This window comes from Watersipora subatra, chromosome 6 (assembly GCF_963576615.1).
Source record: "Watersipora subatra chromosome 6, tzWatSuba1.1, whole genome shotgun sequence".
In the NCBI taxonomy this organism is placed as follows: domain Eukaryota; kingdom Metazoa; phylum Bryozoa; class Gymnolaemata; order Cheilostomatida; family Watersiporidae; genus Watersipora; species Watersipora subatra.
The window spans coordinates 48,196,532-48,219,714 of NC_088713.1; the positions used below are offsets into that span (position 1 = coordinate 48,196,532).

The 23,183-nt window shown below is 37.5% G+C and overlaps 2 protein-coding genes across 2 annotated transcripts in view; both read left to right on the top strand.

The window, feature by feature from the left end:
• Positions 1-6,894: 6,894 nt before the first annotated feature.
• Positions 6,895-23,183, top strand: part of LOC137398332 (inversin-A-like) — a 334,813-nt gene continuing 318,524 nt past the window's right edge. Inside the window, exons 1-4 of the mRNA XM_068084440.1 lie at positions 6,895-6,963; positions 7,132-7,289; positions 18,086-18,185; positions 18,876-19,566. Of these exons, the coding sequence (XP_067940541.1) occupies positions 6,895-6,963; positions 7,132-7,289; positions 18,086-18,185; positions 18,876-19,566 (1,018 nt within the window). The remainder of the gene's footprint in view (positions 6,964-7,131; positions 7,290-18,085; positions 18,186-18,875; positions 19,567-23,183) is intronic.
• LOC137398791 (uncharacterized) lies at positions 19,873-21,845 on the top strand. Its single transcript, XM_068084966.1, has 5 exons — positions 19,873-19,906; positions 20,621-20,686; positions 20,893-20,976; positions 21,197-21,271; positions 21,717-21,845. Exons 1-5 carry the CDS (start codon positions 19,873-19,875, stop codon positions 21,818-21,820), a joined length of 363 nt encoding a protein of 120 aa, XP_067941067.1. The 3' UTR covers positions 21,821-21,845.

Below are 23,183 nucleotides of genomic sequence, written 5' to 3' on the forward strand. Positions count from 1 at the left end.
TTACAAACTTATATATTTACTTGTTACCATGGTGATGACATACACATGCTCAGTGAGGTATTTCCTGTATAGATGGCATCATACTTGTTCATTACTCACATCCGGCATTCTTCGTTTTGGCTTACTAAAAAACGGACGTATTGTTTCTCTTGTATCCTGGACTAAAATAAATGCTACTTGGACAATAATTCTAACTAAACTAATATATATATAACACGATATGGCGTCGTAGGCGACGAACATTGCTTTGTTGGATGTATAGCTGGACTGAATACTACTTGAAGTGAGATTGTTGGAGTTTGAATAGGCCCGTTGTTTTTCAGCGTGTTTGTGCTGAATTGTGACTGACTTTTGGTGTTAGTCTGGTTTGGTGTCTTATTCAACAACATTATGGGTGACTTCAAGGTGTCTGCTCCGAAGGAGATGGATTTTTCTGCACCGCAGAGCTGGCCGGAATGGAAGAGGAGATTTTTGAGATATCGCAGTGCTTCTGGACTGAATGAAAAGAATTCTCAGCGTCAGGTAGACATGCTGCTGTACTGTATGGGCGAGGAGGCGGAGAGTATATATGTTCAGCTGACTGTGCGCCCTCCCCGTGTGGCTAATCCAGATGCCGGTATTGCAGCTGAGGACGCAGAAGGTACGTTGTTTGATAGAACTGTGGAAGCTTTGGATAATTACTTCACTCCTCGTGATAATCACTTGCATTACGCAGTGCTGCTGGGTTCCCGAGTTCAACTTCCTGATGAGAGTAATGAGGAATTCATAAGGAATGTGCATGAACTGGCTGTGAAATGTAGCAATTGGGATGATAGACACCGACAGGATATGTTACGCACTCGACTTTTGGCAGGTATGAAGGATAAGGAGTTGAGTCGTGAGCTACAGTTACGTGCAGACATAACGCTTGAGCAGATAAAGCAGCAAATGCGTACTAAGGAAGTAATCGCAAGGAACCAAAAGGCTGAACTAGATGGTGTTCGTTCAGTACAACCAGTAGGCTCGTATCCATATAAGCCTAGAAACTATACACCGCAAAGCCAGAATAATGCAGCAGCTAATCACATGATCACAGATTGTTCATTCTGTGGCTATGATCATGTCAAAGGTAGATGCCCTGCTTATAATAAGACATGTAACGGTTGTCACTTACGAGGGCATTTTAAAAATAACGTGTACTGGTCTGAAGAAGAGTAATGCTACAACTCAGAGAGTGTCATTTCTACAAGCGGGTGATGGTGACGTTAGCTCAGATGATGACATGACGTTCAACGTGCACACACTGGATATGGCTGATGTCAGAACTAATGGTGTCCTTCATGAGAACAAGTGGCTACTGACAGTAAACATTCTAGATCATGAAGTGAGAACAAAGGTCGATACTGGTGCCCAAGTTAGTACTATGGCCATTTCCCTCTTCACTAAACTAGGAGGTAAGAAAGTTACTAGAACCAATACTAAGCTAACTGGATACGGTAACAAAGAGATCACTGTAGTTGGTAGAGTAAAACTAGATGTGCAGCTACAAGATGGTAAAACCGCACTGGTCAAATTTTATGTCACCGATGATGATAATCAAACATTATTGGGCATGCCGGCTATCAAAGATCTAGGATTGTTGTCTAATGTTAAAGTTGTTGACCAAGTGAATGAAGTGCTAGGTGGCGAGTTCTCTGATGTTTTCACTGGTCTAGGAAAGGTGGGTGAACCAGTTACTTTAGAACTCAAACATGATGCTAAACCAAGGGCTGCACCTCCTCGTGTTGTACTCCACCGACTCAAACAACAACTAAAACGAGAGCTAGATAAACTACTAGGTGAGGGTGTGATAGTAAAGGATATATCACCAACAGAGTGGCTATCACCACTGGTACTGGTGAATAAACCTAATGGTGAGTTACGGCTAGTGTTAGATCCGCAGTACTTGAATACACAACTGGTAAGAGCTCAATGTGCAATACCGACCACCACTGAGATATTTTCAAGTATGTCTGGCTCGAAATATTTCACCACTACAGATGTCCAATTTTCGTTCTATCAGATTCCGCTTGATGAGCGGTCCTCTAAGCTATTGAGTTTTGTCACTCCATTTGGGAAGTTCAGATTTGTAAGACTTGGTATGGGTATCTGTAACGCCACAGAGATATTTCACCAGAGAATGGTTGACAGTTTCGCCGATATGCCGTTCATGAAGGTCTATGTAGATGATGTTATCATCTACGCTCCATCGAAAGAGCTGCATGACAAGTTTCTGAGACAATTCCTACAGAGGTGTCGAGAGATTGGGTTTACTTTGAATCCTGATAAGACTGTGATTTGTAAGGACTCTGTGTCATATCTTGGTCATGAGTTAACAGCTGAGGGTGTAAAACCTAGTCATTCAAAAGTCGAGGCTATCAAGGAGATGGTTGCTCCGGTTGATAAGCAAGGTGTTCAGAGGTATCTTGGCTTTGTTAACTATCTTGCTAAGTTCATTCCAAATCTGAGTGAGCATGCTAAGCCTCTCCAAGATCTGTGTAAGAAGAATGTGCAGTTCATCTGGGAGGAGGCCCACATTCAGGCATTTGAAAAGCTCAGGAGCCTGATTATACATGCCCCTCCTCTGGCATTTTACTCAGGAGACGAGGTGACTCTGAGTACTGACGCATCATCGCACAGTATCGGCTCTGTAGTACTAGAAGAAGGTAAACCCGTCGAGTTTGCTGCTAAGTCCCTGACAGAATGTCAATCAAGGTATAGTCAAATTGAGAAGGAGTTGCTTGCAGTGGTCTTTGCTTGTGAGAGATTCAAATATTACTGCTTTGGTCAGAAACGAGTGGTTGTTGAGACTGACCATCTCCCTCTGATTGGTCTTATGTCTAAAGATATCAATCAATTATCTCCAAGGTTAGCTGCCATGCGGATAAAACTGCTGGGCTATCCTATAGAGCTGTTGTACAAGCCTGGTCAATATATGGTCCTGGCAGACACATTAAGTCGATCATGTCCAGAGGGCGCGAACAGCTATGATGACCTGGGTGTAGATCCTCTCAGATCTGTTTGTTCTGTTGTAATTCGTAGTGATGGAGTTATGGACAAGTATCAAAACGCTACTTCTCAGGATGAGGAGTTGCAGGTAGTGCTAGAGTATGTAAGGAATGGTTGGCCCACACACAAAAAGTCGTGTGGTGCTCGTGGTCTGGCTTTCTGGAATCTGCGTAATCATCTCTGTGAACTGGATGGATTGTTGTTCTATGGTGAGAGATTGGTCATTCCTACACAGTTGAGGAATGATGTGTTGAGCCAGCTGCATATGGCTCATCAAGGGGTCATGAAGACTCTACAGAAAGCTACGCAGTCTGTGTTCTGGCCTGGTCTCAGGCGTCGCATAGAGGACAAATGTCAGTCTTGTCAGGCGTGCCTCAAGTCGGAAGGCTGTCAAAAGAAGGAGCCATTAATGCCTTTTCCTATTCCCAACACGCCATTTGAGATGATGGGTGTAGATTTGTTTCATCTGAATGGAAGTGATTATCTTCTGTTAGTTGACTATTTGTCAAAGTGGCCTGTAGTGAAACATTTGCCTAAGAGTACAAGTAGTGGTGTCGTTATCAAGTGCTTGAGAGAGATATTCGCTGATTTCGGTCAGGCAGATGTTATTGTATCGGACAACGGTCCTCAGTTTTCTAGTGATGAGTTCAAGAGATTCTGTACTGAGTTGAAAATATCTCATCAAACAAGTTCACCTCTGCATCCATCAGGTAATGGTCAATCCGAGAGGACTATTGGTACAGTGAAATCAATGATGGCTAAGTGTGCAGATGAAGGTACCGATTGGTTAGGTGGTCTGGTAACGATACGTAATACACCAGTATGTGGTGGCCTACCATCTCCGGCTGAGCTGCTTAAAGGTAGGCTGTTGAGAGATTCAATGCCAGTATCTACTGAGAGATACAAAGTCAACAGTTATAATTTGGAGCATGTTAGAAACAAGTTGGGTAGTATGAAGAGTTCTGATAAGTATTATCACGATAGACGGGCAGGTAGCGAGAAATCTCCCCTCGAACCAGAACAGTTCGTGTATTTCAGAGCTGCGTCAGGTGAGTGGAAACCAGGACGGATAATTGACATAGCAGGGGATCGCAGTTACCATTTATCGACAGGTAGTTGTACCGTAAGACGTAACCGTAAAGACATAAGGGTATCACAGCTTCCTGCGCCGCAGAATCAGAGTTATACCCTGGCTGACCATTTCCCAGAACAGGCTGAGAATCTTTGTACCCAGGCAAGAAAAACCGCCCAAGATAGTTCTCTATCAGCCTCAAACGACACTGTACCCATTCCCAACAACCCGCCAGAATCTCCACGTTCGTTACCATTATCTGAGCCAGCCTCTGAAAGCAGTGTCCCTGACCAAACCCCTAGACGTGTTCTGCCTCCCCGGAATAGAAAACTCCCCTCCCGATACGCTGACTATCTGATGTTCTAACCAACATAGAAGTCCAAACCAGTGACATTGTTACATGTTCACATCATATTTCATACCATTGTACTTACCAATAATTTTGTGTTTGCTTTAATATTTCCATGGAAAAGAAGATGTAACAGTTTTTAGTTTACAAACTTATATATTTACTTGTTACCATGGTGATGACATACACATGCTCAGTGAGGTATTTCCTGTATAGATGGCATCATACTTGTTCATTACTCACATCCGACATTCCTCGTTTTGGCTTACTAAAAAACGGACGTATTGTTTCTCTTGTATCCTGTACTAAAATAAATGCTACTTGGACAATAATTCTAACTAAACTAATATATATATATATATATATATATATATATATATATATATATATATATATATATATATATATATATATATATATAACACGATAAAAGGTAAGCAGCAAGAACTAGGAACTTAAACCAGGTACGTTAGAGTGTGCACATGCATTTATCATAAAAAACCTCAAACTTCGCTCCGCTCGTTTGGTCGTGGGACAATATAAAATAGTTATAACAAAATATTTCTCCCTTGCCTAAGTATGACTAAAGTGTTAACGACACTAATTCTATAAACAAGATCGGCAAGCATGATAAACGTCTATCAATGATTTGCGGTGTAATTAAATCTTCAAGTGGGCTACATGAACCTTTACCTTTACATTTGATTGTCGTTATACACGTGTAGTAAGCATTAGGCTACAGTATTCACTAATTAAATCTCCGATACGCAAAGTTACCACTAGCGCGCGACGCTCAATTCAGTTCCACCATGACATAGCGCAAGTTTCAACAACGCAATATTTAGCTGCTCTGTCTTTTGAGATTCCTCAAACTTCAGAAAGACGTCAACATGTTAGGTCGTGGGTTACGGTTGGCCGAGCACAATTTTGTCTTGTCACCGCATATTTCCGTCTTATTTAAATCAGTCTTTTGCACCGGTAACCTGCTTTCGCATTTGTTACTTACAAGTAAATATTGCTATGATAATGTTGGTTATTTACTTTAACCAGCTTTATTATTTGTTAGTTTTTAATTAAGTAGAAAACGTTTTACTAAACAGGTTTGTAGACTAATTACATTACTACTTCAAGTTATAGGCCAACGGCTGCACTCATTCAGTAAGAGTAGGCTAGATTGCATTTCAAGCACTGAGTTGCTCTAGAGTATTCTGATTTAAAAGACTCATAAATTTTTAATCTATTCATAAAATATGCAAGGCTTACAAAACACCGTTCAAGAGTCGAATTGTGCAAGCGTGATTGTTGATTACAAGAGGTTCAGTAGGCCTGACATCAGATGCTGATTAATATTTGTTCAATGTTCATTACTTGCTGTAAATATATCTTAATGCTGTAATCTATACCATGAATTAGGCAGCCCTAATTGCCGACAGCGAACTGATACACATAATGTATTTCTACGTCTGCTTTCAATTCGCATTTATTTAGTTTTGACCCGGGATAGGTACCCGAGTGAGTTAATATCACCAGGTTGATTATATTGCAAATTGTTTCATTACCATTTACAATGCACCTCATAAAAAGGATATACCTTGATTTGTAACCGAACTATCACAAAAGAAGGCCATGCTGAGATAAGCTAGGGTGCTTTTGGATTTGCTTGGCATAGTTGATATGCTTTTATGGTAATCACCCACTTGATAATTGTATAAGTGCTAAGATAGTTTCTGTGATGATGAAGATGAAACATGATGGTATGTTAAAAAACAGCGGTAAAAGCTTCTCGACAGAGCATTTGTGTGCCTCATCATATTATTTACAAACCATGACCTGAGGTCGTTGACATAATCTATTATAAATAGATTAAAGTGGCCGATTACCTGTTGTATAGCAAGTGTGTTAGGTGAATGCTGTTAATATTGTCTTTTGTTAACTCACCAACTATCCTTCAACTGATAGAGTGATTTAATTACCTCGTTGATTGCTAATCATCGTATGTGGTGTGTAGAGAATAACTCCAAGTTTACAAGTTTGCATGAAGATCTATGATATATTTGACTTATACACAAGGTGGTACTACTTTGGAACCCAAAATCATTCTTAATTTAATATAAAACTGAGTCCTAATGCGTGACCTAAACTTTATACTCAGTCTTGATAAGCTATTAGGGTACATGAACTATATTTCTCATTTTAAATACTAGAATTAAGTTTGATGTTGCTCAGAATTTCCGTCATTGTCAACAAAAATCCATAAACATGTTCGTTAAGAACAATTGTCCTTAAATAGGAACTTACACAAAACTTTAGTAGATTCCATAAGTGTTCATCTTTAATGTGTTACCGGAATGTAACACTCTTTGCATGAAAATGTGTTACCATCCTGGAACATCAAATATTTATTATCGTCACAGACTATCATTTTTATTGTAGTAATGATGGCCGAATGGTAGAGAATCATACTACTAAACTGATTGTCAAAGATTTGAGTCTCATGCTGCACAACGGTTGTAAAGTAGTTCAAACGCCTTCACTCAGAATTTGACATTAGTGTGCGATAGTGTTTTGTGATTTGTAGATTTCAATAGCCCACTTTGACTTCACATAATCACAATTATTCCAGAAGATTCTATTGCGCAGTATTTCGAGTCATTCCCACATTTAATGGTTACTTTATTCATAGCACTTGAAGCCAAAGATACAGTTATTCATACAAAAGCTACCGACTCCAATCATTCAAAGCCTTTCAGAGTTCCTCATAGTCATAGGGCGGGCCAACCACCTCGCCAACCTGACATCACTCAAAGAGTCGCTGCTAAGGATTGCTGAGCTTGCTGATAGGTGCATATAAGACTCGTTCTGTTATTTTAATCAATTCCACAATTAACTAACAAATCTATCTGTGCCAGTTTGTGAGTTGCCTGCACTTGGTCACCTGGACTCGTTAGCCTCAACTATCTGCCAAGTTGTTGTTGCTCTTTAGGCATGCATATTTTCATTCTGTTAGATTATGTTGAGTTATATGATAACATAGAAATATATACCTTATTATATTCTATGCATTGAGAGCTTTTGGGTTTCTCAATACATCGGAAGTATCCGTATGCTATGTGTTCCAATTGTGAATGTCTCACAATTAAAAAGAGTTTGTGAAAGATTTTACAATAACATCGGTGCAAAAATGCTACAGTTTTTACTATAGTAAAGTATGTGTCTGTCTGTATGTCTGAGGTCAGGGTTAAAGGTCAGAGTTAGAGGACAGGGTAAATGATTGCTTTTCACGAGACTCGATCTCGTAACATTCAGTTTGTTATATCGACAATAGCACCTGCACTAATCGAGACCTTCTTTAGCAGTTCAGATTAATTGTGCAGATTTTGTATTCTCTGCATTTTATGACAGAAAAAAGTATGTGGAAATGACATTTGAAAAATGATGATTTATTGATACTGGACACTGGACTTTTAGAGTTAGAAGTTGGATGAAATACAAAATAAAATTATGAAATCTGAAATATATTAGTAATTTGAACTAAAAGTTGATTATGTGATTAAAAAGTGCATTTTATAAAGTAAGTTTTATTGACTTACTTTTCGTCAGATATTTGTATTTTATTATTACATTTACAGTTACTAGTAAATATTGATTTATGATTTTAGGTTAAGAAACCTAGCTTGAGATCCTGGTCAGCGTTTTGTGACTTGCAGTCTAATATGTATATCAAGGGTGTTCCATGCAGGTTAAACAGTTTTCACTGTATCCATGTACTGATCATCACCTAATCGGTATAGTAATTATTGTGTTGTTTACTAACCGTGTAAGTCAATATGGAGAGGATAACTCCTAGTTATTGGTTATCAGTAACCCTGTGCTAAATTAAATAAATTTACACTTATACAGTATCAATAGCATTATAATTTGACTTTTTTATTAGTTAAAACCGAGTTGAAAAAATATTGATATGTTATTAAAATGTCTTCAAAAGTACATATAGGGGTGAGATTACTTGGCAGGTTTTTCCCTTATCGTGAGGGTGCAGGTTCCTATTAACTGTGATGAACGAGGGAACCCTGTGATTGATACGACAATCATGATCTCTTTTTAGCTGTACTCATACTGGGTTGTTGGGCAGCCATTGCACATCCGCTTTAGGTTTTTGATGAAAATAACTCGTAGTAAACACAGCAGTAAATTTTACAACCTCCTAAGAATAAGAGCTTATATATGAGTAGTATGTTTATATCACAATATCTGTAAATGCTTTGAATAAGTATGAGAACTGAGCATTAACAAAGTAGCTAGCCAATTATATCCTTGTTTGCAGAAGCTGGGCCAATCACCATTGAGATTTGCCGAGCAGTCTCTAATCAATAGACAAGGTGATTGAAGCTCTCATACTTGTTGTTGGAGATCATTGTCCGAGATATGCTGAGTTTCCTACCTCTTTCTCAAACCAGCCACAAGTTGAGCAGATGTTTACCAATTGTTACACATTTTAATTTCATCTCTAGTATCACCCATCAGTTCAATAATAGTATGAATATAGATTCTTTACTATATTACATTGTAGCACTTTATATTTAACCTGTGGCTTCTTGACTTCAGTGAAATAATTTTGCAGTAATTGCCCAGGCTAAATTCTTACTAGAATAAATCAAGATTGTACTTTGTCTGCTACTTCAACGGACAGTTCATGTCTATTAGTCTGGGTGTTAGACTATAGTTCACACTTAAACAGATCCAGTAGATGATACACTGGTTGGTTTGCAGCTTTCTAAAAGCCAGATATTATAGCTTATGGAGGTTGAAATGTTTCGAAAGATTTGCGGATTGTTAAAAAATTTTATTTAAGAAAATGGTATTCACTTGCCGATTTGATAACTGTCAAGACCCTCATAGTTAAGATATGGTTAACTAAAACAAACTTTGCACATAAATATTTCACAAGATGGCGTATGATGGTCCACACTTAGGACTGTGCTCGTTCTTGTCGCTGAACAATCCATACCACATACCATCTCATACCATGCCATCTCATACCATGCCATCCCATACCATGCCATCTCCTACCATGCCGTATCATACCATGCCATATCATACCATACCATACCATCTCATACCATGCCATCTCATACCATACCATGCCATCGCATACCATGCCGTCTCATACCATGCCGTCTCATACCATGCCATCTCATACTATCTTATACCATACCAACTTATGTCATGCCATTTCATATCATCTCATACCACTCCATCTCGTATCGTGTATCATTACATTTGAAAACCGAAAACTTTACGTTTTCGTCTCTATGTATGTATTTCTGGCTTCAAATTTAGTAAAGTGCATGAGAGCTCAGGTTCTCTATCTCTATTCATCTTCAGAGGCAGGGATGTTAGCTTGTTTAATTAATCACTTGTCTAGTATTGTCTATCAACTGTTTTAGCACAGATCTACAGAAGAAGGTGATTATGTGGATTTTCCTAAAGTGGGTTTACAGGAAGAATTGGAAGAAAATAAAGAAACAGTCAGCTTTATTGAAGCAGGTTTTATCTTCTGCCTGTTTCCTCACTTTTATCATATACTGAACATGACATGGAGTGTTTCTAGGCTGCTCTTATTGTCTAAATCTTGCATGATTTCAATTTCAGAGATGCAAAATGTAATTTGGCAGCTGGTTGATTTCTTATCGTCAGCTAAACTGGTCTAGAATAAGTTATGAACAGTTTCAATTGACACGGGGGACCTTCACAATTTTGTCACAAGCAAGATTATCTATGTCTAGTTATGCAGCTGTTGTGGAAAGTGTTTTACCATCATTATTCAAAAAAGTTGCAAAAGAATATGCTCACACCGAAAATCAATTGAATTTATTTGCTGTTAGGGTCTTGTAAAATAAACTTGTTCATGCAATCATAAACACATTCGTTTCTGTGGCAGGTAGATCAACATGTTGGTCCAGAGAGCCTTTAGCCAATGCATTTGTTACACACACGATGCCTATCACTGACATGCGTAAACATATCTCAATATGAATATTGATGTTTTAGATCCTGAACTGTGATAACTAACTTTCAAAAAACCTTCACAGCTAATATATTGAACAGAGCTATTCAATGGGTAAGTATCCTGATGAGGTCAAGATAGTTGAGAGATCCATTTAAATAAAGATTATTTTTATACTTGATGTCAGTCCACAGTATGTGTGTGGACCTACCTGCACAGTGTGCACCCTTCATCATGCCTTTTAAATGCCCTTGACCCTCAAAATCATCTAACATACAAACAATGAAAAAAGACGGATTCACAGTTCATAATGATCAGAATCATAATACTTTACATTTTGTTTAGCTTTTTACGAGTTTGAAATGGGTTTCTTTGTTCAGGTGGAAAGCCTGAGTTTCTTGGCTGTTATATACCTCAGGCAGTTATCAGTCCAACCACATAAAACACAGCTCTTTCTGAGGTACGCTGGTAAACACACTGTTAGACTTCTCCAATCAGTGGCTCATCAGTGAGTATTGCAAGGAACTCTAATCATTGTGTGGATTCTCTTAACTTGTTTGGTCATGTTATGCATGTGTCCTGTAAGTCCTTGCTCTGTTATGGCATGCACTTGCTTTGCCATTTTATATCATCAGTGTGATGGTCATTTCCTGTTCACCTAGTTTTCAGATATTTTATGAATCTCATGCTGTGTGATGTTATTGTAATTATTTTTGTGTGCTATAATTCTGCAGCTATAACTCTGTGAGTTGACTGTGGAGGATGAATATCATAGATATAAAAAGGCTGTTGCTGAAAAGGCTTATGGAAACCTTATTAGGTACAATCTGAAGGATATCTGGAGCTTATTAAAACATTCAGAATACAAATTGACACATACTGAGCTTAAATTGAATTTTAGCATTTCATATTATCTCAAGTTTTTTTACACTATATTTCAGCTGATTCTCATCTACCTACGCGACCTTACTTGTTAGGTGCCATCAGCTGGTTAGATGCCACCTGCTTAGCTTGTCATGTCACCGCAGCTGAGAAATGCATTCTGGTTAATATCAGCGAATACCTGCTTCTCCTGCCATGATTCCTAGACATTCACACCAGGCAATGCATATGCTTCCTCCTTAACCACTCAGTCCATGAGGTAAGCTGCTACTGATATTACAATACACGTTCTTACAACATGATAATCTGTTTCATAGCATTTACGTTACTGGAACGGATTATTATGTTGTACCAGTTGTACTGCATTTATAATGCATGCTGCCCTGTAGTACTGCGTTATTGTGGCATGCTTACCATGCTTTTTGCACTGCTAATGCAACTACATAGACATTCAAGCAAAGATTTACTGTGACTGCAATCCATCTAACATATGGACAGCAGTCAGTACTTATTAATCTGATATTGCGATTTTGATAAAGGTCAGTCCTAATTTATTTTTTAAATTTTTGTGTAATTTTTATAACTGCAACACATCATCTACGTTTTTAGTTCAGCATCTACATGTAATGTACCTTTGTAATTAATTAGGTCATCTTAGTATCCAAATATACTAACATGGCTGATGTATGTTAGGAGTCAGTGTGTTTAATTCTGTCTCTGGCTACATATTTGTTCTGATGGTAATAAGTTCTCATCAGGTAAATAAGTATACAGACTCAGTGCCACTAACACATCTTCAATCTCAAAATACAGATCCATCCCTCAACCTGTACAGATGCTCTTAGACTTTTTTTTTGTTTTTGTCAAAAAGCCTGTAACAATAAACTTGTTGCCCCCAGAACAAGTATACTTGAGCTATGGCTCTCGCATCAAGGATCTCTCCACCCTGCCTAGATCACTTAAGCTATAGGCACCTCACACTAATCACTGACTCACAGTCTACAGTCATCCCAACTTCCTTGAACTCCTCTGTTTCATGTCTTGCAGCTTCAAAGTGTAAGTTTCAACTTCTTTTTCTACCTCCTAATCAGACCTACTATGATTATCCTAGTACCTCCTTTCTTCTTCTCCAGTGTTACTAATGCTCCTTCTCCTTGTTGTATCTCTGTATTGCCTTTTTCCTATGTCAGCCTATCTCTCTCTCCTGTTTATGAGCAACCACAAATAACATTCCTCTCTTCTCAGGTAACAGACTGATTTAGGATGGGTTATTATCCTCTAAGGATATTTTATATAATGGGAGTTGTGACACTCCACTTGGAAAGGTAGGACAACTTTTCTCACTAATAGACAACCCTAGTATTAGAATATGGACTCACATACTAACTCCTAAATCATTACAAGAATATGGACTCCCATGCTAACTCCCATATCATTACAAACATATGGACTCACATGCTAACTCCCATATCATTACAAACATATGGACTCACATGCTAACTCCCATATCATTACAAACATATGGACTCACGTGCTAACTCCCATATCATTACAAGCATATGGACTGACATGCTAACTCCCATATCATTACAAGCATGTAGACTCACATGCTAACTCCCATATCATTACAAGCATATGGACTCACATACTAACTCCCATATCATTACAAGCATATGAACTCACATGCTAACTCCCATATCATTACAAACATATGGACTCACATGCTAACTCCCATATCATTACAACGTATATAGTATTTTTGTGTAAGAAAAAATGATTCGACATAAGAGAGAATTGGCATACATGTATTCGCTTTTTTCTGGAACACATTAGGCTTGTATGTTGAGGTATGACAGTATATGCCTATGGTTGTTGGCTGTTACACCAGTTCCATAACTGGTATCTTTCTCACTGCTATTATATTGTTGATAGACATGATCAAGGTCACCTGCTCCCACCTGTCAGAAGTCTACCAGGTAATCATCTTGGCTGTGATTGAACATCACTTTAGTAACATTCTCTACTTCACTACTAGCTCTAAAGTGAAAGCGTTGAGAGAATTTACTGTGGTAAGTACAGCTATTCTTTGGTATTCAGTTATAATCAAAACAAGAAGTAGCATAGACACTATTATTTATATGGTTCAAACTCAATACACTTGACGCTCCTATAACGTATACCTCCTATAACCCTAATTCCAGATAACGTAAATAATTTATGTAAAGTTTTTGCTTCGTATTACGTAAAAAATTCCATATAACTAAAAGTGTCAAGTCAAGCGGGTTCACAAATTCTATTTGAATGTTAATCTAACTCGCTGTATTTGTGAAATAAAAAATGATGAGTTTATAGCATTATATATATTATATATACAACTTAAATTACATTTTAGTTTGTCATGATAGACCGTCACGTCACTGTCATGTAGTTTGTCGTATTAAATCGTCACATGTGTCGCCAACACAGATAATAGGATAGCTGTGCAATTATTCATAAATACAAAGGCGATCGGTGCAGGTGTTACAGCGTCGGTCCATCAATCTTAATGTCATGAGTAGGGTTTTTGTCGAAAGTTCTTTTTTATCCTAACTTTGACCCCTGAAAGCAGATAGACGACAAACAGGTAATTCTGTGCTTTGATAATAAAAATATTTTGTTGTTTTGCTTAATTGTAAACAGATAAAATATTTGTTATTAGTTTTAATTTGCAGAATACACTTTGTTGTTTATAAGAAAATGAGAAAAAATTTTGTAAATAAACATTGAAGATGTTTGCTCCTTATAAACCCATTGTTGAAGTACCACAATAATGACCTATGAAACCAGAGAGGTCGATCAGAAACAAGAGAAAAGTTGTTCATGCAAACCAATCCAATAATACTGCAGCCACAGTGCAGCCTATAATTAATAATGTTAATTCTAGTTTTTTCCTTTTTGTATGGCCAATGGGGCAAGTTTGGCAAGATCTTGGAATGGATTAGACAATTTATTTGTATTTTATTGTTCTTATAATGTAAAATCTCAATAATGTAAACGTTCCTGGAACAGATTAAGCATGCTGTAGGAGTGCATATTGTAGTTTTATCTGCACGAGTTACATAATTAGCAGATAGATGATAGGTTATTATATATTACACACAGACTTTCTATGTGGTATTCTCTAGCAGAGGAGACAACTTCAAAGCTACCACAGCTGCTCCAACTTGTACAGTATCTCCATAAGACAACCCTTATCTCTAGTATCAGTCACTAGAATGTAATTGATGAAGGTATTGTCACCCTTTTGCTCCAGTCTGTGAAGCATGGAGAATATGTGAAGCAAGATATTGTCAAATTACTGGTATTGTTGGAGTCTCTGAAGCATGGAGTTTACCATTCTCAATCAGTCAGTTTTTACACAAATTGCAATGTGGTGATCATAACTTAACAAAACAGTTCCATAGCAGTGGGTGGTCTAGAGTTTACTTCTATATGGAACACCCTGTTTGTAGCTCTTCAATGATAACTTTGTTCCTTTCAAATTCGCACCAGCATCAAGTAGTGAAAACAGCATAGCAATTTGTGTTATAATCGATTTGTGTACTTTAGGCTACCTAATTTAAAATGAACAAATTCTTGGCATACAACTGAATTGCATCTTCAATTTTACGCTTACCTATTTAACCCTAAGACAGATCTAGAGGAGGCAAGACAGACAGGAACTGTAAAAAATAGTGCATCCCTTACTGTCATACCGCTTTGAAATAAATAAATATATAAAATAATTTGCTGAAGCTAAGGATAAACTCTAAAATATTAACGGTTTTTATATTAAAACCAGATTGTTTTGCTTTTTATATAAAAGAAAAAAATCTGGTTTTTAATGTTTGCTATTCATGAGTGTAAACAAGTTTCATATCATCTGCCCCTTTTTTTCTCTCTTACTACACTCCTGTAGACTATCTGCTACTGCCTGTTTCTTTAACATGGCATCTTATCACCATCACAAGTGCATCACTATCAGGTGTGATATTTTGAGTAGCAGCGCATTTAACAATGTCATTCATGTGTTAATTTGTTAATCTTGATCACTACTTCGTTTCATTATTGTTGGATATGGAGACCACATGTTGAGAAATATCAGTAGGCTTCAGTGAGATCAGTAGACCGGTTCAAACCGGTTGGAATTGATTCAGTGAGTCATTAGAAATGACGTTTTTTGCACATCTTCTCTGAACTGCTAGAAACAATGCATGCATTTATTTGTCTGTCACATAGAATATGCATCTAAGGAAGGTGACATGTGATCACGAAGCTAATACTGTGATTACTAGCGGAAGCGTAAAATGAACACCTAAATCTCTTACACAAATTCTAAAAATGTGTGATCTATTTTTCTTCTGATCGAATGGTATAACAAAAGTCCAAAAATAATGCATTGTTTTTGTCTGTATGCGACTTTCATAGCGAATCAGAATATCTGAAGTGTTATAGTATGCAACTATAAAACTATATTGTTGCATACTATAAAACTATAGTTGTATCTATAGTTTTATATGTAATTTTTATAGTGGCTAACTCGTGTCAGTGCATCATGCTGGGTATGAACGCTTTTACAGGTTTAATGTCCTCAAGCAGATGTAGGGAGCATTTGGATTCTGTTTATCTTCGAAGATCACAAATTTTAATGGAAACTGGAGACTCGCTTGTTTTTTGACATACTCATAGTCCTGCCCTCGGGCCATGTTTCACATGCCTGGTCTAGCAAATGCTGAAACTGAAAGAGAAACTGTTATCCATTCAGTTACTCAACTTTGACCTAAAAGCAGTAAAAGCATTCTGTATTTGTAGATGAGCTGATCTGAGCAGATCACATCGGAGTTGTGCACTCAATGGTACCACTCAATGCCTCCAAATAAAGCAGTTTTTATTACTTGGGTGGTCTCTTGTATGGTAATAGCTTTATAACAATCAGTTTACACTCATGACCAGCTGAGAGTGGAAATGGCTTGAGTTGGACGGCCCTAAACATTCACATTGAACAAATAATACTGGTAGTACATCGAGTATCTTTTTTCCTTTGCCATATAGATTGTAACCATAGTAACGGTGATTCGCAGTTGTCCTCGACTTTTGCTACTGCTCAAAAACTATGCTAAATGACCTTCAATCGTGATCTGAAAATATTTTTCTTGCTGGAACAAAATTTGTCAGCTTGAAATCATTTGATGAATTTATAAGGCGCGTGTACTGTGCAGCTGTTAAATCTCTTTTTAAAAGAGACACAACACTTTTCAAGATTTTGTACAGCCTAACTTCTCTATATTTAGACTGGTACACAAGAAGATTTAATATAGTTTTTCCATATTTAGATTTTTGTTAACTTGTCTTAACAACAGGCTTGTGTCCATTATAAAAATTGCACTGCACATTGATGAGTACCCGCTGATGTTTATAAGTGAAATGCATTACAGTTGGAGTAAATTGTTGCTTGGATATCTATGTAGTTACATTAGCAGTGCAGAACAGTAGTAAATGACTCACTTCTTTTTTGACATACTCAGAAATCTATGTCAAGCCTGATTGAATCATCCAACAGGGCAGGTCCTGCTGATAGGCCATATTTCACAAGCCTGGTCTGGCATATGCTGAAATTGAAAGAGGAATTGTTATCCATGCAGTGATTTACCTTTGTCTTACAAGCAGTGCAACCATTCAATATTTGTAGATAGATGAGCTACTCCCAGTAGATCACATTGGAGTTGTGTACTCATTGTTACTTCCTGTAGCCTTCAAGTACAGTGGCTTGTTATACCTGGGTGGTCTGCTTGTGTGTGGTAATAGCTTCATAACAGTCAGTTTACATTCATCACTAGAGGAGAGCGGAGACAGCTTGAGTTGGATGTAGAGAGCTGGGATCTACTTTAGTTATGGTGAGAATCTATGTACAACATTCTATATGAACCATTCATAAATCCTGATGTATTTGCTTTATTTCTTCACTGACATCTGTACAAGGCTCAGCATAGTAGTGTTTTCTCTGCACACCTTTGTACTCTATCATGTTCTTTTCAAACTCACTGAACACTCTATGCTTTTTTTAAATATGACAGGAAGCTATATGACCGCAATAACTTCAAAGTTATTGTTCAAAAAATTATATTTAATGACAACGATATTACTATAAAAACCTTTTTGATAAAGATGAGAGATTGTTCAAAACATCCTAGTCCAGGATTTCGCTTGTGCAGTTAGTATAAAAAATATAGATCCCATGTAAAACATTTACTTGTGGCTTAGGCATATTCAAACTTCTGAAATGCTGGAAAATGAAGAATAATATGCTGTTTTATGAGTTGTGAAGCTGATATAATAATACATTTGATAGTAATATAGACAGTTCAACTAGTCACTAGCTCAAACTATATTGAACATTGCGAATGTATGAACTACTGTAGTACCGATATAATGTTACTGTATTGTTACTCAGCAGCATGTAAATCATGGTTCATTTTTCCACTGGGAGACCCGGCAGTAATCTCATGCAGCAAAACACTAGTGCTGCTAGACTCACACATATAACTAGCATTAGTCCTGGATTTGCTTTAAATATTCATCAAATGTCTTTTTCATCTAATAGACTCACATGATGAATTATTTAAATATTGTTTCCTGTGTACATTACTCAATATTAATATAAGGTTAACTGTTCATTGTCATTACTGGCCTGTGAACTATTCTGTAATTGGACAAGTTGTACTTGCTTCAGCCAATCAAGAGGCAGATTGTTGAATGAGGGGCGGAGACATTTCCAAGCTATAAAAGACATGAAGCAGCCAGCAAGCATATCACCTACAGAGTACCTACAGGTAAGTATAACTTCACTGTTATATTAGCATATGTTGATATTATACTTACTGGGAATAATAGAGTAGATGAAGAGAGACACTGAGTCAGTGTGATTATAATATAACTCTGACCTGAGACTATCACTCTCTACCCTGAGGAGACTCATAGAGTCTATCCTCTAGTGAGGTTAAGTTAAGGTCAGGAGACTCTGGTTTCATTCCTCAGTCATTTTTGTACCTGCAAACATTTCCTACTGTAAGTATGTCATATGCCTCTTGCGAATAGAATGAGGAGCTCTGAAACTGGAGTTTTTAGCTGCTTATCTTGTCTTTATTCTGGTCAGAATCAGCTGCAGGTCACTGATTGTATTTAGTCACCAGTCTTATAGGAAATTAGTGTTTAAAGTAGGAGACTGTATGAATCTCATTGCTGTCTCCTGATTTGTCATTGTTAAAATTTTACTGAGTTTATTTCCATTAGTTCAACACATGAGAGAGCAAATAGCAGGAATGTTGATGCTTGATTTCCCAGCTCTGAGTATCATATTTGTAGTCTCATTTTTATACTCTGTGAATATCCAGGGTTCACCTGCAGCAACTCTGTTATGGTTGGCAGCTTTATAAGTCATCAGCTCACCCAGTGTCAGCAGTTGAGTCACAATTTGTCTTCATTTTTCTCTATCATATTTTAATGTGTGGAGTATTTTACAGGATACAATGGAGCAATGGATTAGGGAATACATTAGAGCTAGTGGAGCTCCTGACATTACCTCTCTTAGGGCTGCTTTAACAACCACCCCTCCTGATCAGCTACTTCAGCTTATAACAACTATCAGAGATAGTAAGTCGTATACAGCTCTGCTATTGGCTATCTACCGTGGCCATCCTGAAATAGCTCATATGTTACTCACTCCATTGAAAGGAATAGTAGATGAGTTGCTGTTTGAGAAGGATAAGGGTGGATATACAGCTCTGCACTGGGCTGTATTGAAGGGAGATAGAGAGTTAGTAGAGCTTATACTTCATACAGTATCCTCTGGTAAGAAGTATGAGCTGATCGCTGACAAGGATGGAGGGGGTTGGACAGCTCTAACAGTGGCTGCATGGAGAGGATATACAGATATAGCAGAGACTCTACTGATAAGCCTGTCAGTAGAGCAACGAGTCTCCCTGCTCAACATACAGACTAACTACTACCTAAACACAGCACTGCACTGTGCAGCCTACAGTGGACACACAGCTGCTCTACAGACTATGCTGACCTCCATCCCTCCTGATAAAGTCTCTGCTCTCCTCCGTATAAAGAACAGAGACAGTAGAACTCCTCTGGAGGAGGCAGAGTCTGAGGGAAGGAAAGAGACAGTAGAGCTGCTTAAGAGCTGGAAGCAGCCAGTATTAGCAGGTAGGATTAATATACAGTGTGATACCAGCTACTCACTTGTACTACTCTATTGCATAACTCTCTGCTTGTCCCCAGGGTATTTATATAAACATACCCTGGGGAATTCCATCTACATTTTCCTTGCATAGAGACTGCAGTGGGCTGTAGAAGCAGTTCAGCTCTGTCTCTCTATTAAATGCTGTCGGTTCAGCCTCTCCTCTTCAGCCAACACTCAGCCCTTGCTAAGCACTCATCACCTCTGCTCCCTCTTAGATAATATAGTCTGAGTATTTTAATTCCTTATTCAAAACTGAAAGGATTAAAGTGATGTTAGCAGCTCAACACCTTGTGGCAGCTATTAGTCAGCACTTAGTGAACTCTCCTGATTCATGAATATTCTTATCACTCACAACAGTTTTGATTAGAAACATGAGCTATTTACTAGAATTACAGTAGTAGTAATTCTGACAGACAGACACGGCTCTTATTATAGTAAATATTTTACCTAGGGAGCAGTTCTTATTCTTGCTAAAGATAGAATCACAATGTCTGAGTAAGCATAAACTATGGTATAGTTTTACTCAAATTTTTTAACAGTTTAAACGCAGGTTCTCAGTCTATTATTACTCACTGAGGCTGTACACCTGATTGTAGCCTTAGAGAAGAAAAGTACAACATCCAGTAGGAACTTATTGAGTCTTTACTTCTTGTAGCAACACTAGTTGGTTCTCATTCACTAGTAACCCTAGCTATAAAATCTAAGCAACTGGTTCTAATGCTATATTTTAACATTATCATCAATAGCTTTAATTAATTGTTATTAAATTAACTCCACTATCAGTATTACTTTTGTATTTTTTTATTTTATCAATTTTTGGTCTCGGATTGGTTCATTGCATGGTAAGAGTTCGAGATTAAATTTGTTTGTACATCATTCAGCCTGTTGTCATAGTAACACTAGAGTTATCTCTACATGTAGCTGAGGCTATGCTGAGTCATGTAGAGGTATTCAGATTTATAAGAGGATCTATCTGTTGATTAGATTGAAGTATTATTTATTTTTACTTTGTTGTAGCCCATGCTGCTGCCACTTTCTGGAGGTTTGCGGCCCTTCTTGAAACTGACAGACACAAAACAAAAGGTAAACATAGGATAAGATTGCTTTGAAGACTAAAGTCTACAGATCTTGCAACGTAAAATTTTTCCCAGAAATTAGATTAGATCAAAGTATTTTTAAATTTTTGTTATTTAGTATTTACCGAAGTTTTTAGTTGATGCTGCCGCTGATAAAACAATTCATCAACTTGTAATAGCAGAATGTGAACCCTGATTATATTGTTGTTTTAGAATTGATTAAACTAAAGGAAGAGTCAAAAGAGTCTAAGCAGCAGATTGTAGCCTTACAGGAAGCGGGTAATCGCAAGACAGCAGGTGACTTTTTTAATTTCAGTTAAACTGGATTTTCTTCTTGTCATAAAATATGGATGACATCTATACACCTCCTTTGTATGTAGTACCTGATATGTATGCACTATTACTAGAGTTCAGTTATGTTCCTGCCCAGACATGTGCAGCTACTGCTCTATAAATAGCTTAGCTTGTAACATGTGACAGTACCAGTATATGAGCCCTGATTTTATTGTTGTTGTAGCTTTGGCCAATCAGAGGGAGGAGTCTCAGCGGCAGATTGTAACCCTTCAAGAAGCGAACAATCAGATGACAGCAGGTAAAGATTTTACACACAGTTCAACTAGAGTTTGAATTTAACATTCACATAATTACTGTTCATCAGTAACAACACATATTCATTTATCTTCTTGTGTACTTTGTTTTGCTAGTTATTAACTTATAAGGAATGGATATGATGAGTATTGGTTCATCATTGCTATTTGCTGTTCAGTAATTAATTCTATTGGTTAATGTGCAAAGGGAGAACATCACTGAAAATCAGCTGTTTGGAATACGCGAATCACAGGCTAAGTTGTATGGTTTGGCTCAGCAGATGAGACTAGAGTTTTGACATCTCCACACCATGTTCTATAAACCTACCCTTAGTCTGAAGGATGGTTTACACAAGGTGGCTGTGAGATGGTTCAATTATCATAGATAGAGAGTAATTGCTATAATATATATTGCTTATAATAGACACTGATAAGTATCTGTTCCTTTAGATATGGCTGCCATGATGGAGAGACTTAACAGACTAGATATTTATCTGCGTACTCCCACTGATACAGACGAGACAGGAGACCAGCTTCATGAGCCTCAGAGCTGATACATTCCTCTTTGTTTAATTGAAATCACTTGTAGTTCTTGTTTAATATTTATAATTAAATACAATTTCATATTTATACTTGATACATTTTCTCCTCTCTACTCATCTAGCAGTGATTTTTATGAACACACATGTCCATCATTGAACTGCACTCGTGCTATATAATACCACCTGCATAGCTTGGCAAAACTTGGCAAATATTTTAGACTGGCATAGATTAACATATGGTATTCCTTACTCAATGTGGACCCTTCAATGCTTTAGAGCTGGTCTCATTGCTGTAGCTGGCCACATTTCTAATATTAAATATGAACAGTACTGCCAGGAGATGTGATACTGTAGTGCTGATAATCGACTGATGACAGATAGCCTTAGCATTCATGTCTGATATGTAACAGATAGCCTTAGAATTGTCGCTATCAGTAAACCTTAACAAAAAGGTTCAACATAAACAAATAGCAATGGTTGGCTAATATTGAAGTGAACTGGTTACAACTAGGTCAAACATTTTCCTCAACCAGACACACTAGTAACAAGTATTGTCTAACATAACCAAGTCGCCTATTGACCTAGTGTATAGACAAGCAGGTGATTCAAGTAAATAACATCTTGTGACTAGGAATGAGAAGACAACTACTTGTTTCCAATAACGTGCTAGTTTAATGTTACCAGGTCACACAGTGCTGTATGGGCACAATCTTTTATAAAGCTATGAGATTCTTTGGAAATAATACTCTCAGGTTGAGAAGAGACAAGTCTTCAGAAATTAACTCTATTTAAATAGATGAAACTAATGTCAATGAAAATGTCACAAAGGCCATCTCAATTGTGTCACTGAATGTCAAAAGTACTTTGTTGTATCTTAGCTTTAGGACCTGGAACATATTTTAAAGCATTTGCTTTTTTATACACCAAAGTATCCTCATGGAAGTAAATAGTTCATAGCTACACTGTACATTCATATCTTCCAGGAGGGCTACATTACCAGAGGACAGTTATTGAGAGGGTAGATGATGGTTCAATTACAAATCCTACAGAGAGTGCTTGCATATGTTTAGCAGTGGTGACCGCATTGGGCAAAGCAGGCCTTTGCATATACATACATAAAAGAGAACAAACATACCTGTAACGTGCCCATTTTCCTTACAGCTGTTGCACTCAAAACACTACTAAAGGTATTATTATAATCTAGACAGCCCCATGTTATTTTACTAGCAATCCATAGCAAGCTCCCAGAAAGCTATTCACAAATCTGACTATCTATTCTGTGAGGACAAAAGAAAGTGATTAATATCTTAGACCAAATTATTAAAATAACCTGCTATTGTGTGAACTTAGTCTAGAGTGAAGACTACTTTGCGTG